Source organism: Armigeres subalbatus, chromosome 2, assembly GCF_024139115.2.
Source record: "Armigeres subalbatus isolate Guangzhou_Male chromosome 2, GZ_Asu_2, whole genome shotgun sequence".
Lineage (NCBI taxonomy): Eukaryota > Metazoa > Arthropoda > Insecta > Diptera > Culicidae > Armigeres > Armigeres subalbatus.
The window spans coordinates 139,329,779-139,343,964 of record NC_085140.1 but is presented as its reverse complement, the minus strand read 5'-3'; the positions used below and the strand labels follow the sequence as shown (position 1 = coordinate 139,343,964).

At 40.2% G+C, this 14,186-nt stretch overlaps 1 protein-coding gene across 1 annotated transcript in view; it reads left to right on the top strand.

The window, feature by feature from the left end:
- Positions 1-8,310, top strand: part of LOC134210914 (PX domain-containing protein kinase-like protein) — a 32,517-nt gene extending 24,207 nt beyond the window's left edge. The window contains exon 7 of the mRNA XM_062687353.1: positions 4,930-8,310. Within this exon, the coding sequence (XP_062543337.1) occupies positions 4,930-5,358 (429 nt within the window). The 3' untranslated portion in view covers positions 5,359-8,310. The remainder of the gene's footprint in view (positions 1-4,929) is intronic.
- Positions 8,311-14,186: the final 5,876 nt, after the last annotated feature.

Genomic DNA, 14,186 nt, shown 5'->3' with positions numbered 1-14,186 from the left:
GCTGGAAGTGGCACTCCCAACGGAAGAGCAGCTAGGCGCAGCATCTCTTGAAGATGGCTGGAGAGATATTCGATCCGCCATTGGAAGCACCGCAACCGCTGCACTAGGCACGGTGGCTCCGGATCAGAGAAACGACTGGTATGACGGCGAATGTGAGCAGTTAGTTGAGGAGAAGAATGCAGCATGGGCGAGATTGCTGCAACACCGCACAAGGGGGAACGAGGCACGATACAAACGGGCGCGGAACAGACAAAATTCGATTTTCCGGAGGAAAAAGCGCCAGCAGGAAGATCGAGACCGTGAAGAGACGGAGGAACTGTACCGCGCTAATAACGCACGAAAGTTCTATGAGAAGTTGAACCGTTCACGTAAGGGCCACGTGCCACAGCCCGATATGTGTAAGGACATAAACGGGAACCTTCTTACGAATGAGCGCGAGGTGATCCAAAGGTGGCGGCAGCACTACGAAGAGCACCTGAATGGCGATATGGCAGACAACGGTGGCGGTATGGTAATGAACTTAGGAGCACGCGCGCAGGATATGCGACTTCCGGCTCCGAATCTCCAGGAAATCCAGGAGGAGATCGGCCGGCTGAAAAACAACAAAGCCCCTGGAGTTGACCAACTACCAGGAGAGCTGTTTAAACACGGTGGTGAAGCACTGGCTAGAGCGCTGCACTGGGTGATTACCAAGGTTTGGGAGGATAAGGTTCTGCTACAGGAGTGGATGGAAGGTGTCGTGTGTCCCATCTACAAAAAGGGCGATAAGTTGGATTGTAGCAACTACCGCGCAATCACATTGCTGAACGCCGCCTACAAGGTACTCTCCCAAATTTTATGCCGTCGACTAACACCAATTGCGAGAGAGTTCGTGGGGCAGTACCAGGCGGGATTTATGGGTGAACGCTCTACCACAGACCAGGTGTTCGTCATACGTCAGGTATTGCAGAAATGCCGCGAATACAACGTGCCCACACATCATCTATTTATCGACTTCAAAGCCGCATATGATACAATCGATCGGGACCAGCTACGGCAGCTAATGCACGAAAACGGATTTCCGGATAAACTGATACGGTTGATCAAGGCGACGATGGATCGGGTGATGTGCGTAGTTCGAGTTTCAGGGGCATTCTCGAGTCCCTTAGAAACCCGTAGAGGGTTACGGCAAGGTGATGGTCTTTCGTGTCTGCTATTCAACATCGCTTTGGAGGGAGTAACACGAAGGGCAGGGATTGACACGAGTGGTACGATTTTCACGAAGTCCGTCCAGTTATTTGGTTTCGCCGACGACATTGATATCATGGCACGTAACTTTGAGAGGATGGAGGAAGCCTACATCAGACTGAAAAGCGAAGCTAAACGGATTGGACTAGTCATCAACACGTCGAAGACGAAGTACATGATAGGAAGAGGCTCAAGAGAGGTCAATGTGAGCCACCCACCACGAGTTTCTATCGGTGGTGACGAAATCGAGGTGGTTGAAGAATTCGTGTACTTGGGCTCACTGGTGACCGCCGATAACGATACCAGCAGAGAAATTCGGAGACGCATAGTGGCTGGAAATCGTACGTACTTTGGACTCCGCAAGACGCTCCGATCGAATAGAGTTCGCCGCCGTACCAAACTGACTATCTTCAAAACGCTTATAAGACCGGTAGTTCTCTACGGACACGAGACCTGGACGATGCTCGTGGAGGACCAACGCGCACTGGGAGTTTTCGAAAGGAAAGTGTTGCGCACCATCTATGGTGGGGTGCAGATGGCGGACGGTACGTGGAGGAGGCGAATGAACCACGAGTTGCATCAGCTGTTGGGAGAACCATCCATCGTTCACACCGCGAAAATCGGAAGACTGCGGTGGGCCGGGCACGTAGCCAGAATGTCGGACAGTAATCCGGTGAAAATGGTTCTCGACAACGATCCGACGGGAACAAGAAGGCGAGGTGCACAGCGGGCAAGGTGGATCGATCAGGTGGAGGACGACTTGCGGACCCTCCGCAGACTGCGTGGTTGGCGAAGTGCAGCCATGAACCGAGCTGAATGGAGAAGTCTTTTATGTGCAGCACAGGCCACTCCGGCCTTAGTCTGATAATAAAAAAAAATAGTTATTCATTATTGAGCTGCGATGGAACGAGAATTAGCAAAATCCTATTATATTCACTAAAATTGAACGATTTGCAATTCTTCCACCTCACCCGTAAGATTGTCGTTCAATCCATTAAGAAAAATAAACCATGCGTTCACAATTATTTTACATGCAATTGAGTCATTTTACACCAGCATTCGGACGTTTTGCCCAGTCCCATTTTTTTAAATGCGTTAGAAAGCCATGAAAACCTTGTTTTGAATAGGAGTCATTGTGAAATGTAGCCGGTTTTGTAAATTTTGCATCTATACGTTGAAATGGTTTCGTATGGGTTAGGGACAAAAGGTCGAACGACAAAAGGTCGAAGGGACAAATGGTCGAAAAGGACAAAAGGTCGAAAGGGACAAAAGGTCGAAAGGACAAAACGTCGAACAGGACAAAACGTCGAACAGGACAAAAGGTCCAAAGGACAAAACGTCAAACGGGACAAAAGGTAGAAAAAAACTAGAAATCAATAAGATCAAAAAGTCGAAAGGACAAAAGTTCGAAATAGACAATAAACTGAAACGGAGAGAATCGATCTCGCACCAGAGTTGCCCTACACAGTTAGCAAAAACTCTGCTCTCTTCTTTTTCACAGTTTTTAACAATTAAATAAAATTAATTCAGTGAGTACAACTAATAGATGGATGTTGAGTTTTCTAAATGTCACTTTGATCTGTCAATTGTCACTAAATGTTACTTTGATCTGTCGAATCGGTCGATAATGTCGAAAAAGCGCCGTCCATCAATCAAAGCGTGGTCGACTTGTGATTTTGTCTGCAGTGGTAATCTCCAGGTGTACCGATATGGAAGGCGGTGTTAGAAGTAGGTGCTGCGAATGGACATATTCTTGGAAGCGACGAAATCAATTAGTAGTAGGCCGTTTTCGTTCGTCAGCCGGTACTCACGTTCAAGCTGCGCGTCCTTCACCATCATCAGTGCTTTCGGAGTTTGGGCTACGATCCTCAACCTACACATTCTCCCATTGATCTGCCATCACGCGATCACCCGCCTTCGCAAATCGCCCACCACTATGAAAGATTGCTTCAAATGTTCGCACCACTGATCCTTTCTAACAAATCTCCTACAATCCAACAATGTCAAATCCGCGCTCCTCGAGCACATTCACGTCTATGCGTGTACTCCCGATGAAGTTGAGAGATTTGAAGTTCCGATTGCTTGTGGTGTGTATTCCCTTGTTGATCAGGTGGGTTTAATCTTAAAAATCGCCCAAAAATCATTTGAGAGTTCAATATTATAATACGATGGGTCTTCCACGAAAGGCTGAATCACATAAGGCTGAAAACTCGTAAGGCTGAACACGAAAGGCTGAAAAGTAAAAATCTCACATAAGGCTGAAATAACAAAAGGCTGAAACTCGAAAGGCTGAAAAATCGTTAGAAACTAATATTAGTGGAAGAATTCACATTTGACGTTAAAAGGGGCACAAACTAAAATGATCCGCAACCTTTTTGTGACTTCTTGTTGTCTTTCAATTTTTATACGAAATTCTTATTTTGTAGTCTATACAGCTTATAAAATTTTGAGGTATTGTCGTCGGGGGTGTCGAAAGGCTGAAAAATCGTTAGAAACTAATATTAGTGGAAGAATTCACATTTGACGTTAAAAGGGGCACAAACTAAAATGATCCGCAACCTTTTTGTGACTTCTTGTTGTCTTTCAATTTTTATACGGAATTCTTATTTTGTAGTCTATACAGCTTATAAAATTTTGAGGTACTGTCGTCGGGGGTGACAATGGGTCAAATGGGGAATGGGGGTGAGAATAGGTCACTGAATGAATGCTTGTAGAATGCATTGAATGTATCTGAGGGCAAGAAGACTAAAATATAAGAGACCTTTTTGAACGATTTTTCTCTACGACCTCCAGACTGCCGGTGCCGATGACCCATTGTCACTCCCGATGGCGGTAACATAGAACATCCTTCCTTCTTCCTTGTTTCTTCTTGCTTCATCATTATTTCTTCTTTCATCTTTATCTTACTTTTTCCTTCTTCCTTCTTCTATGTTCTTTCTTCAATCTTTCATCTTTTTTCCTTCTCCCTTCTTCCGTCTTCATTCTTTCTTCTTCCTTCTTCTTTCCTGCTTCCTTTGTCTCTGTAAATTTTTTATTCTATATTCTTTATACTTTATTCTTTATTCTTTATACTTTATTCTTTATTTTTTATTCTTTATTTTTTATTCTTTATTTTTTATTCTTTATTCTTTTTCTTTATTCTTTATTCTTTATTTTTTATTCTTTATTCTTTTTTCTTTATTCTTTTTTCTTTATTATTTATTCTTTATTCTTTTTATTCTTCTTTATTCATTATTCTCTATTCTTTATCAATTATTCACTATCCAACCACTCAACATAGTTGGTACAACATATCGTATGGTTGGGATTCATTTCATCCCATCAATTTCAGCCTTTCGATACGTTTCAGCCTTCTGATACTTTCAGCCTTTTGAGACTTTCAGCCTTTCAAGATTTCAGCCTTTTGAGTTCAGCCTTATGAGCATTCAGCCTTTCGTAGGACACCCAATACGATAGATCATGGAAATTCAACTAAATTTGCTTTAGACTGATTTCAGAGGACGACCAAATAAATCTCCGAACAGTATAAATCAAACATGGTCTCTAGTATACAATCCCTAAACTACCTGTAATCGCATATCTGTCTCACATGAATAGGGAACCTCAGCAACAATGGGACAAACATGTGGTTACAGGCAGTAAACAATAAACATATGATTTTTTAAGTTAAATTAATCATTGTTGAATAATGTGTCATTGCAGAAACAAGAACAACGCCAGGCTAAACTTCGCGCCCAAAACTCACTGCAGCTTAACAATGGACCACCGCAGACAGTCACAGTGAGTGCGAGTTCTGGATCGGCTGGGGCTGTTATGATCAAATCGGACAGTGCCAACAGTATTATATCGCCGCTAGATGTGACATTGATGTCTCCACCGGCGCAAGCAACCACCGAGAGCGGCGGAAGTGGTTCGTCCCCATTACCGCCACCATCTGCACCTCCGATTCCGCCACCATCGTCTCTGCCGCTGTTTGATCAGGCCATTGTGTCTGGCTCCTCTAATGGTAGGCAATTGGTCAAGTCAATTTCCGGTGATGGTCCCTGCAGCTCTAACCGTAGTGCCCTGTTGGATTCTATTTGTAACTTCAACAAAAGTGGTCTCAAAAAGATCAACATCAGCGACGAGTGAGTAACAGCAGGAAACTGGGAATGCCATTCGTTTTGTGGAATATCACTCGAGATTAGGCGGTAAACGAGTATAGTGACTAAAAAACATTTCCATTATCGTGCGATACAAAATAATCATTGTGCAACCCTACTCAAAAAATTACAACACAAATAACTAGCAAGCATTAAACTGAAGAAAGTGTTTTGGACCAATTTTTTCGTACTCTATAGAGAAACTTTGAAGATAACTACAAACAACACGTAGATAACAGAAACTCAACAGGAATTATTTAATTGAATAGAAATGTAAAAAGAGCTATCGATTAACCGAACGTTTAACTAGGTGGTATTTTTTGACTGTTACACTAATAGTGTTTTATTATTGGAAAACATGGCTGTTTATTTTTCATTTCTTAAACCTGTCGTTGGAATACCACCGCAAATATAAAGACTCTAGGGGAAAATCAAATTATTAAATGCGAAAGGAAACTGGCAATCTTCAAAATATTAATGGTAAACCATTAGAAAATCTGTTCCAGACTTGGACTCGCTGGAATACGTCTTCTGTATGTTTATAGCTTTAAAACAACATCAAATAAATATCAATAACATTATGGATTAAGTAAGCAAGAACAACACATACACACTCATAAAACCAAGCACAGTTAGGCACACATTAAATGGCTATGCGTAACAATATTGAATTGTTATTTGTAATTGTTGTTATGTGAAAAGAGGAAAGATATGAATCGTTTGCTTTATAAAAAAAAATTTGATATGATTGCTGATTTAGTTTATTATCGCAAACATAATTTTATGTAAAATTATTTGCGTTATTGTTTTTATGAGGAGTTCAAGTTTTTATCTATGTTTTGCCAATGTACCTAGTTAGGTTTCAAGATGCATGTAATTTATTCTTCGGAATCTTCTGGAACACATTTATTCAAATTATAAATATGTTGATCATTGAGAGCAATTTCTCCATTGATTGAAATTAATGTTTAGGCACAAGGTACCAAAACCAGTCAAAAAAGAAACGTTTACACAAAAATATGGGAAAAGTAGACTACATAGAAAGATTGTAAGTGGGGTGATTTTTATTCTAATCCGCAAATAAGTTGAGTACACGCATCAAATGGCTTGCAGTACACATTGAAAATTAAGTCCAGCCTTTCAGAAAATAAATTTACAACGATATGTTCCTCATGGATAGTGGAATGTGGATGTGCGATTACAATATTGGTTTTATTTAGTGTTTGATAGCACTTTATGAAAGATAAATATTACTTGCTCATTTATATATTGCACTATCTATATTTTTCTCCCAAGTTTGTTGCCTCTATTTCAAATATTAGACTCGTTCCTCATTCGCAAATTTCTGTGAATTGCACGTGTTTCCAACAGCAAAACTGTCCGGTATTTATTTTATACCTAGATCCTAGATATTCTGCGAGTAGAATTCCGAGAAGTGAATTGATTTAGGATAGTCTTGCTTGCGTGAGTCGACCATGCAATTCAAATTCGAGACAAATTGACGAATTATTACCGAACGGCTGTTGAAAAATCTTTAAAATTCGACATAGATCTGCGAGTAAATTCCAGTGAGTAGTTTCGATCTAAACAAGAAAAAAAATCATTGGGGAAGTTGCCCTTAAACTAAAGTAATATATCTCATAATTTTAGTTTCTAAATAAGGAATTAAAAGTGGCAAGTGGAAATGATCTTATGAATGAAATAATATTAGAATCGAACTCCTGTACAGCTGCAATGAAAATTAGGTACATGTGCTATTGAGGATATGGGCGACGAAGAATAGCGAACTACTAACCAAAGCTACATTCCAAAATCATATGTGCGTTAACGATGGTCCCTGAAAATATTCTATTACCTACTTATTGACAACACGGTCATTATTTATGTTGTCCAATCCATGTTTAGTGCCATACGATGCTTCGTGAATTTGAAATCATCGCCGCGAAGTACAAAATCCATTAGGATCGGTGCAAACATTTCATAAAATAGCTGTTGACATGTTGCACAGTAAACGAAAAACACTTTTTCGCACCTCATATATTTATTCCTCGAATGGAAACTTATCACTATCTCTTACTATTATTGTGATTTATGTGAACAAATTTGTATCCTAATATATTGCCCCTTTTATAAAAAAAATATACAAATTAAACGATACCAGTGTAAAATATTCGATAGCGTAACAAATCAACAAGAACAAAATCTATTCATATTTTTGTGGACTGCGAGTATTGAGAATGGGTTATAACAGCAGACTTTTTGATAACGGGCTAAATATTGAAAAAAAAAATTAAACTATGTCTTTGGCAGACTTCTCTCTTCCACTTCTAAAATTACTACATAATTTAAATCGAACACAAACAACACTAGCTTACGTACGCTACTTGGTATGTCAAAATCATTTATTAAATACGCATAGAATACAAATGCATCTGTGGTAAAATAAACAAAAAATAATACTTTTTATCAAACATGTATTATCAAATTAAATTCCAGATATATCCAACTTTTTAAACACACATAAAACAATAGCTAAACGGTCAGTCCACTAAGAAACAAAAATTAATGTAGGTTTTTATACACGGTATTACCAATACAACATCATGGAAATGTGTTGCATCTAAATAATCAAAACAAAATACACATGTTCTTAGACACATCGATCGAATGTATTTATTCGAAATAACATTAAATTACATCAAAGCCCGAACCGAAATCCAATCCGCCGTTCAAATTTTTTTCCGGTTACATTCGTTTGGGAACAACAATAAGCTAACAAAGACGTAATTTTAGTCAGACGTCCTCCAAGCCACGAAGATAATGGAATTAAAAACAACACACACATTATATTGCAGAACAAATCAAAATTATTATGACACAAATCTACAGAACAAAGAAATAAATTACAAGAAAGAAGTGCATTTGTCACTGTGGATAGTGATTTGAAATGTTTAAATGATACAAAGAAAAGAAACTCCTGTCTCGCATTGGTACCTAGTATTATTAGGTATTATTGTAGCTTGAAATATACTAAATCTAGACCATCAGCATCAGATCGCAAGAATCACATTTGCCCATCTCACACGGCATTCTCAATTGCATGTTTTTTTTCGAATCTAGATGGACAACGCCAGGAGCCTCGAGTAAGCTCAAATAAAATAAAAAACCAATCCCGAACATTCTTTATTTGGAGATTTATCTGAAACATTTCGTTATTATTGCGTAATATAATTCGCTTCAATGGCGCTTATTAAGATTTTTTGAATCTGTTAATTGTTAAATATGTTTTATACAGCCACCGAATTCAATTTGATAAAATATATTTTTTGTGAAAGCTGAAATATCAATTCTGTTGCTATCTAGATTCGAAGTCCTAATCTCCGGATTCAATGGCTTGCTGTTCTGTCAATTCCGTCACTTTGATATACATATGTAGAGTAGAGTGAGGTAAGAGTACGCACTTAGTTTCCAATCGAACATGGGGCCCTTATGAAGCAAGCTTCTACATTTCAAATCAATGTCGACGATTCGTATACTTTCCCTATATGTTACCCAGCAGAAAAAATATTGAAATTATTTAAATTCATTTTATAAGAACCCTTATTGTAAGACACGTGAAAAACGCACTCTTTCCCAAAGAATCCATATTTTTTGAAGCCTCTAACAGCTTTGGCCAAAAAAATATGCTTTGGCCATGTTCTTCACGGGGTCGGAAACATCAAAGAAGTTGAAGATAAGCTCCACGATGTCAGAAAGCGTAAACATTGGAGTGCCCTGATGCTGTTCCTTTTGTACTTTATGCTCTCTTTCTTGCTGAAAATTCGAAAAACTTGGGATATTTGGGATTTTAAATGTTCCCGGAAGCGGAGGAAACTCTCGTTCATCCTGATGTGAAACCACAAAAGTCGAACGTTTCTGAGCATTTCCGGACGCTTTTAATTTGACCATGTTAGAATGGAGATCACGTTGAGGCAGTTTGCTATGCTTTTTCGAGGGTCGCTGGCTCTGTTGTACTCTTTTCCTCGTTGAGCCTTCGAAAACAAAGGGAACCCCATACCCATTTCAGAGTCAGAGCTGCCTTGATCGTCCAGCGAAAAGCCGAGCAGATGGTGTCAGAAACAACCGATGAAGCGGCTTTCTTCAGCATCTCGGCGTAGCTTTGTCGAGAACGCTGCTGAAGAGACCGTTTCTGGTGAATTCGCCGCTGTATATATGTCGGGCAGGCTTCGAGAGTGATTCTCTCCGCAAAATGCACAGCAAGGCTTGTTGCAACAGTACTAAGCGGTGGGTCTCAGCTGCTTGTAATTTCAATTCCCCACCTTTGGCATATACAGCCGTACAGGTAGACGAAGTTTTCCAATCACCACATAATCAGGTAGTGCGGACCTGGAGAAGGTCACACAGAAGGAGTCCAAAGGCGAATAAATTCGCTTCTCTCCCTCCTGCGACACTGAAAGCATTTCTCGCTTAACTTTTCAAAAGGACCTAAATAACATTTTTTCCATGAATTAATTTGAATAGCGCAATCAACATAACAACATGAAAGCTATTGATTGTGCTATTCAAATTGATTCATGAAAAAATGTTACTTGGGTCCTTTTGAAAAGTTAAGCGAGATTTGTTTGGAGGAGACAGAGAAGCGTTTTTGAAATGGACGAACCCTGTTTCAAATCATCGCATGTCATGCTCCGCTCTGTGAACACTCCCGCGATTTCACATACTGCTGAAGTGAGATAAACTGAGTATTCAAGAGTGAAGAACTCAAAGAAAGCAATCTCGCATGGTTGCGGTCAGAATAAGTGACGCGCAGCTTACTAGTGAAGCGAAACCATATGAAACTGGTTTTAGACACCAGTCAGAAATGGCGTGGGTTCGAATCCCACCGCTGTCACCATATGTAGCGAAACTTCTTTTTTTCGATGTATCCCACCGCTGTCACCATATGTAGCGAAACTTCTTTTTTTCGATGTACTGTTCACGCACAAATGAATTATGAAGCGTTCTAAGCCGACGGCGCGGCACTGGTTTTTCGGGTTTTTAGTTCAAATACTCAATTACGGTTAGAATAAAACTTTATTATTTATGTATCACTTGTTTGTACAATTATAAAATTCTTTTACCTTTTAGCACTTATTTATTACAATTATTACAATTAACACCTTTCGTATAATTATAAACTCGAATATTTTCCTTTTCACAAACTGACAAAATGACAATGTCTTTCCCAGAGATACTAACACTTTTTGTTTATCGATACTTATTCTAAGACTCTAACACCGATTTTCGATTTTACCGCGACGGACTATTTAACTGTTCACTTTTGTCTTTTTCAAGAAGTTAATTAATTTAAACTTAGATCTCGATTCGTGCACTAGTCACGAGTGTCGAGGTGTCTAAGGGACAACCCTGATTCAATTGGAGTGTTCGGTAGGCCGGCTAGGGAAACCTAGAAAGCGCCGAATTCCAATAAAGGTGCTGCTGAATATTTGGGACTGACCCCGAGCTTGGAAAAGCGCACGGTATTTATAGTCAATCCGAGTTCTGAATTTCATAATGATTTCATGAATTGCATCAGACTGGACTTTGGACCCCACGAAAGTTCCGAGAATCCTTAAATAACGTAACCATTTTCCTCATCCCACATTTATCTGTTCAGACTATGTGGTTTTAATTTCAACTTCGTAAATATCTCCAATTTTTTTAGCATCCATTCATTACTCAACTTTGCATTCTTTATGGATGCTCCCTAAAGTTCTTTTGCACGAAATGCCTAATCAGCTTATTTGAAAAATCCATAAATTCCGAAACATCTTCCTTTTTATTCAAAATTTTTCAACAGTTATTTAATTTCTTGTCATAGATTACCTAATTCAGCCTTAATATTGGACTTCCATACTTTACGAAACTTTGCCCCCTTTTTTGGATGTTCCCTTTAAAATTCTCTTGGAAAAATTCTGTTCTCTTTCCACTCTCTAAAACTCTCTTATTTCGAGCACACATTCAAGTGGCTACTTCAATTTACTAATGTATTAATATATAATTTTTTTATTTAACATATATTTTTTTTGTATAAAATGAGTATCTCTAAGTCCTGCCCCTTTCTTTACACCTAAACTTGAACATTGCTGTCTCACAGAGTAATGTTCAACAAGTCCCAAATGTTTCATAATGCATGATACTACTAAACCAACGGAGTTGTGAAAACATTCACTTAAAAATCTGTATTCGAACCCAGCATGGGTTCTTTGTAAAACAGCGCACCATACCGCCGAGCTATTAACAGCTACCGCTTGTATTACTCTTTGATTTTAAGTATACTCTTAAAAATCAATCAATCAATATTTTTCCCTTTCTTTCAACTGGGCTTTGAATAAAATTCCCCTTTCCAGATATCTGTCATATCTGAATTTTACTTTCGGTGGAGTTTAGTGTTAGAATCTCTTGATGTTATTCGTTCTGTATGTGTTTTTATAAATTCTTTTAATAATAATTTCTTACAAAGTTTACTTTTGGATCTTTGATATGGTTCAGCTAACATTTTTTTGTTATTCTTCAACGCTTCTCTTGACCAAGATTTAAATTCATTGATACGTTTCTGAGTTAATATATCTAATTATTTCACAGCAATTTTCATGTTCCCTATTATTCTTCTAATTTATCATAACAATCATTTTTTTCTTGTAATCTTTTAATGCTATATAATTGTATGCGTTTGGCAATTTTTTTCAAATATTTTGTCCTAATTCGTACTCTTTGTATTATTTCAAAATTATTTTTCACTCGTATCTTAGTGTTATATCAACTTATTTTATTATTAAAAAAAACTATTTTTTTTGTTTGTTTGTTTTCTGACCATACTGCATCTATTACGTGTTCTTCTAATCTATCAAATCACCCTGGTATATTCCCTTTTTTTTTTCGTCGTGTGACCATTTTATTTCCTCTAATCTTTTAAGTATTCTCATATCTGCACATAAACTTTCTCGAGAGTTTCTTACCTATTTATGCCTTCTCGAATCGCCTCGCCTTTACTTGGTGTTGCGCTTGCGTCCTCGTAATCATTAGTGTTGTTGATCACTTTTTTATTTATCATCAGACTAAGGCCGGAGTGGCCTGTGCTGCACATAAAAGACTTCTCTATTCAGCTCGGTCCATGGCTGCACTTCGCCAACCACGCAGTCTGCGGAGGGTCCGCAAGTCGTCCTCCACCTGATCGATCCACCTTGCCCGCTGTGCACCTCGCCTTCTTGTTCCCGTCGGATCGTTGTCGAGAACCATTTTCACCGGATTACTGTCCGACATTCTGGCTACGTGCCCGGCCCACCGCAGTCTTCCGATTTTCGCGGTGTGAACGATGGATGGTTCTCCCAACAGCTGATGCAACTCGTGGTTCATTCGCCTCCTCCACGTACCGTCCGCCATCTGCACCCCACCATAGATGGTACGCAACACTTTCCTTTCGAAAACTCCCAGTGCGCGTTGGTCCTCCACGAGCATCGTCCAGGTCTCGTGTCCGTAGAGAACTACCGGTCTTATAAGCGTTTTGTAGATAGTCAGTTTGGTACGGCGGCGAACTCTATTCGATTGGAGCGTCTTGCGGAGTCAAAAGTACGTACGATTTCCAGCCACTATGCGTCTCCGAATTTCTCTGCTGGTATCGTTATCGGCGGTCACCAGTGAGCCCAAGTACACGAATTCTTCAACCACCTCGATTTCGTCACCACCGATAGAAACTCGTGGTGGGTGGTTTACATTGACCTCTATTGAGCCTCTTCCTATCATGTACTTCGTCTTTGACGTGTTGATGACTAGTCCGATGCATTTAGCTTCGCTTTTCAGTCTGATGTAGGCTTCCTCCATCCTCTCAAAGTTACGTGCCATGTTAACAATGTCGTCGGCAAAACCAAATAACTGGACGGACTTCGTGAAAATCGTACCACTCGTGACAATCCCTGCCCTTCGTATTACTCCCTCCAAAGCGATGTTGAATAGCAGACACGAAAGACCATCACCTTGCCGTAACCCTCTACGCGTTTCGAAGGGACTCGAGAATGCCCCTGAAACTCGAACTACGCACATCACCCGATCCATCGTCGCCTTGATCAACCGTATCAGTTTATCCGGAAATCCGTTTTCGTGCATTAGCTGCCATAGCTGGTCCCGATCGATTGTATCATATGCGGCTTTGAAGTCGATAAATAGATGATGTGTGGGCACGTTGTATTCGTGGCCATTCTGCAATACCTGACGTATGGCGAACACCTGGTCTGTGGTAGAGCGTTCACCCATAAATCCCGCCTGGCACTGCCCCACGAACTCCTTGCAATTGGTGTTAGTCGACGGCATAAAATTTGGGAGAGTACCTTGTAGGCGGCGTTCAGCAATTTCATTGCGTTGTAGTTGCTACAATCCAGCTAATCGCCCTTTTTGTAGATGGGACACGACACCTTCCATCCACTCCTGCGGCAGAACCTCATCCTTCCAAACCTTGGTAATCACCCAGTGCAGCGCTCTAGCCAGTGCTTCACCACCGTGTTTAAACAGCTCTCCTGGTAGTTGGTCAACTCCAGGGGCTTTGTTGTTTTTCAGCCGGCCGATCTCCTCCTGGATTTCCTGGAGATTCGGAGCCGGAAGTCGCATGTCCTGCGCGCGTGCTCCTAGGTTCATTACCATACCGCCACCGTTGTCTGCTATATCGCCATTCAGGTGCTCTTCGTAGTGCTGCCACCACCTTTGGATCACCTCACGCTCGTTCGTAAGAAGGTTCCCGTTTATGTCCTTACACATATCGGGCTGCGGCACGTGGCCCTTACGTGA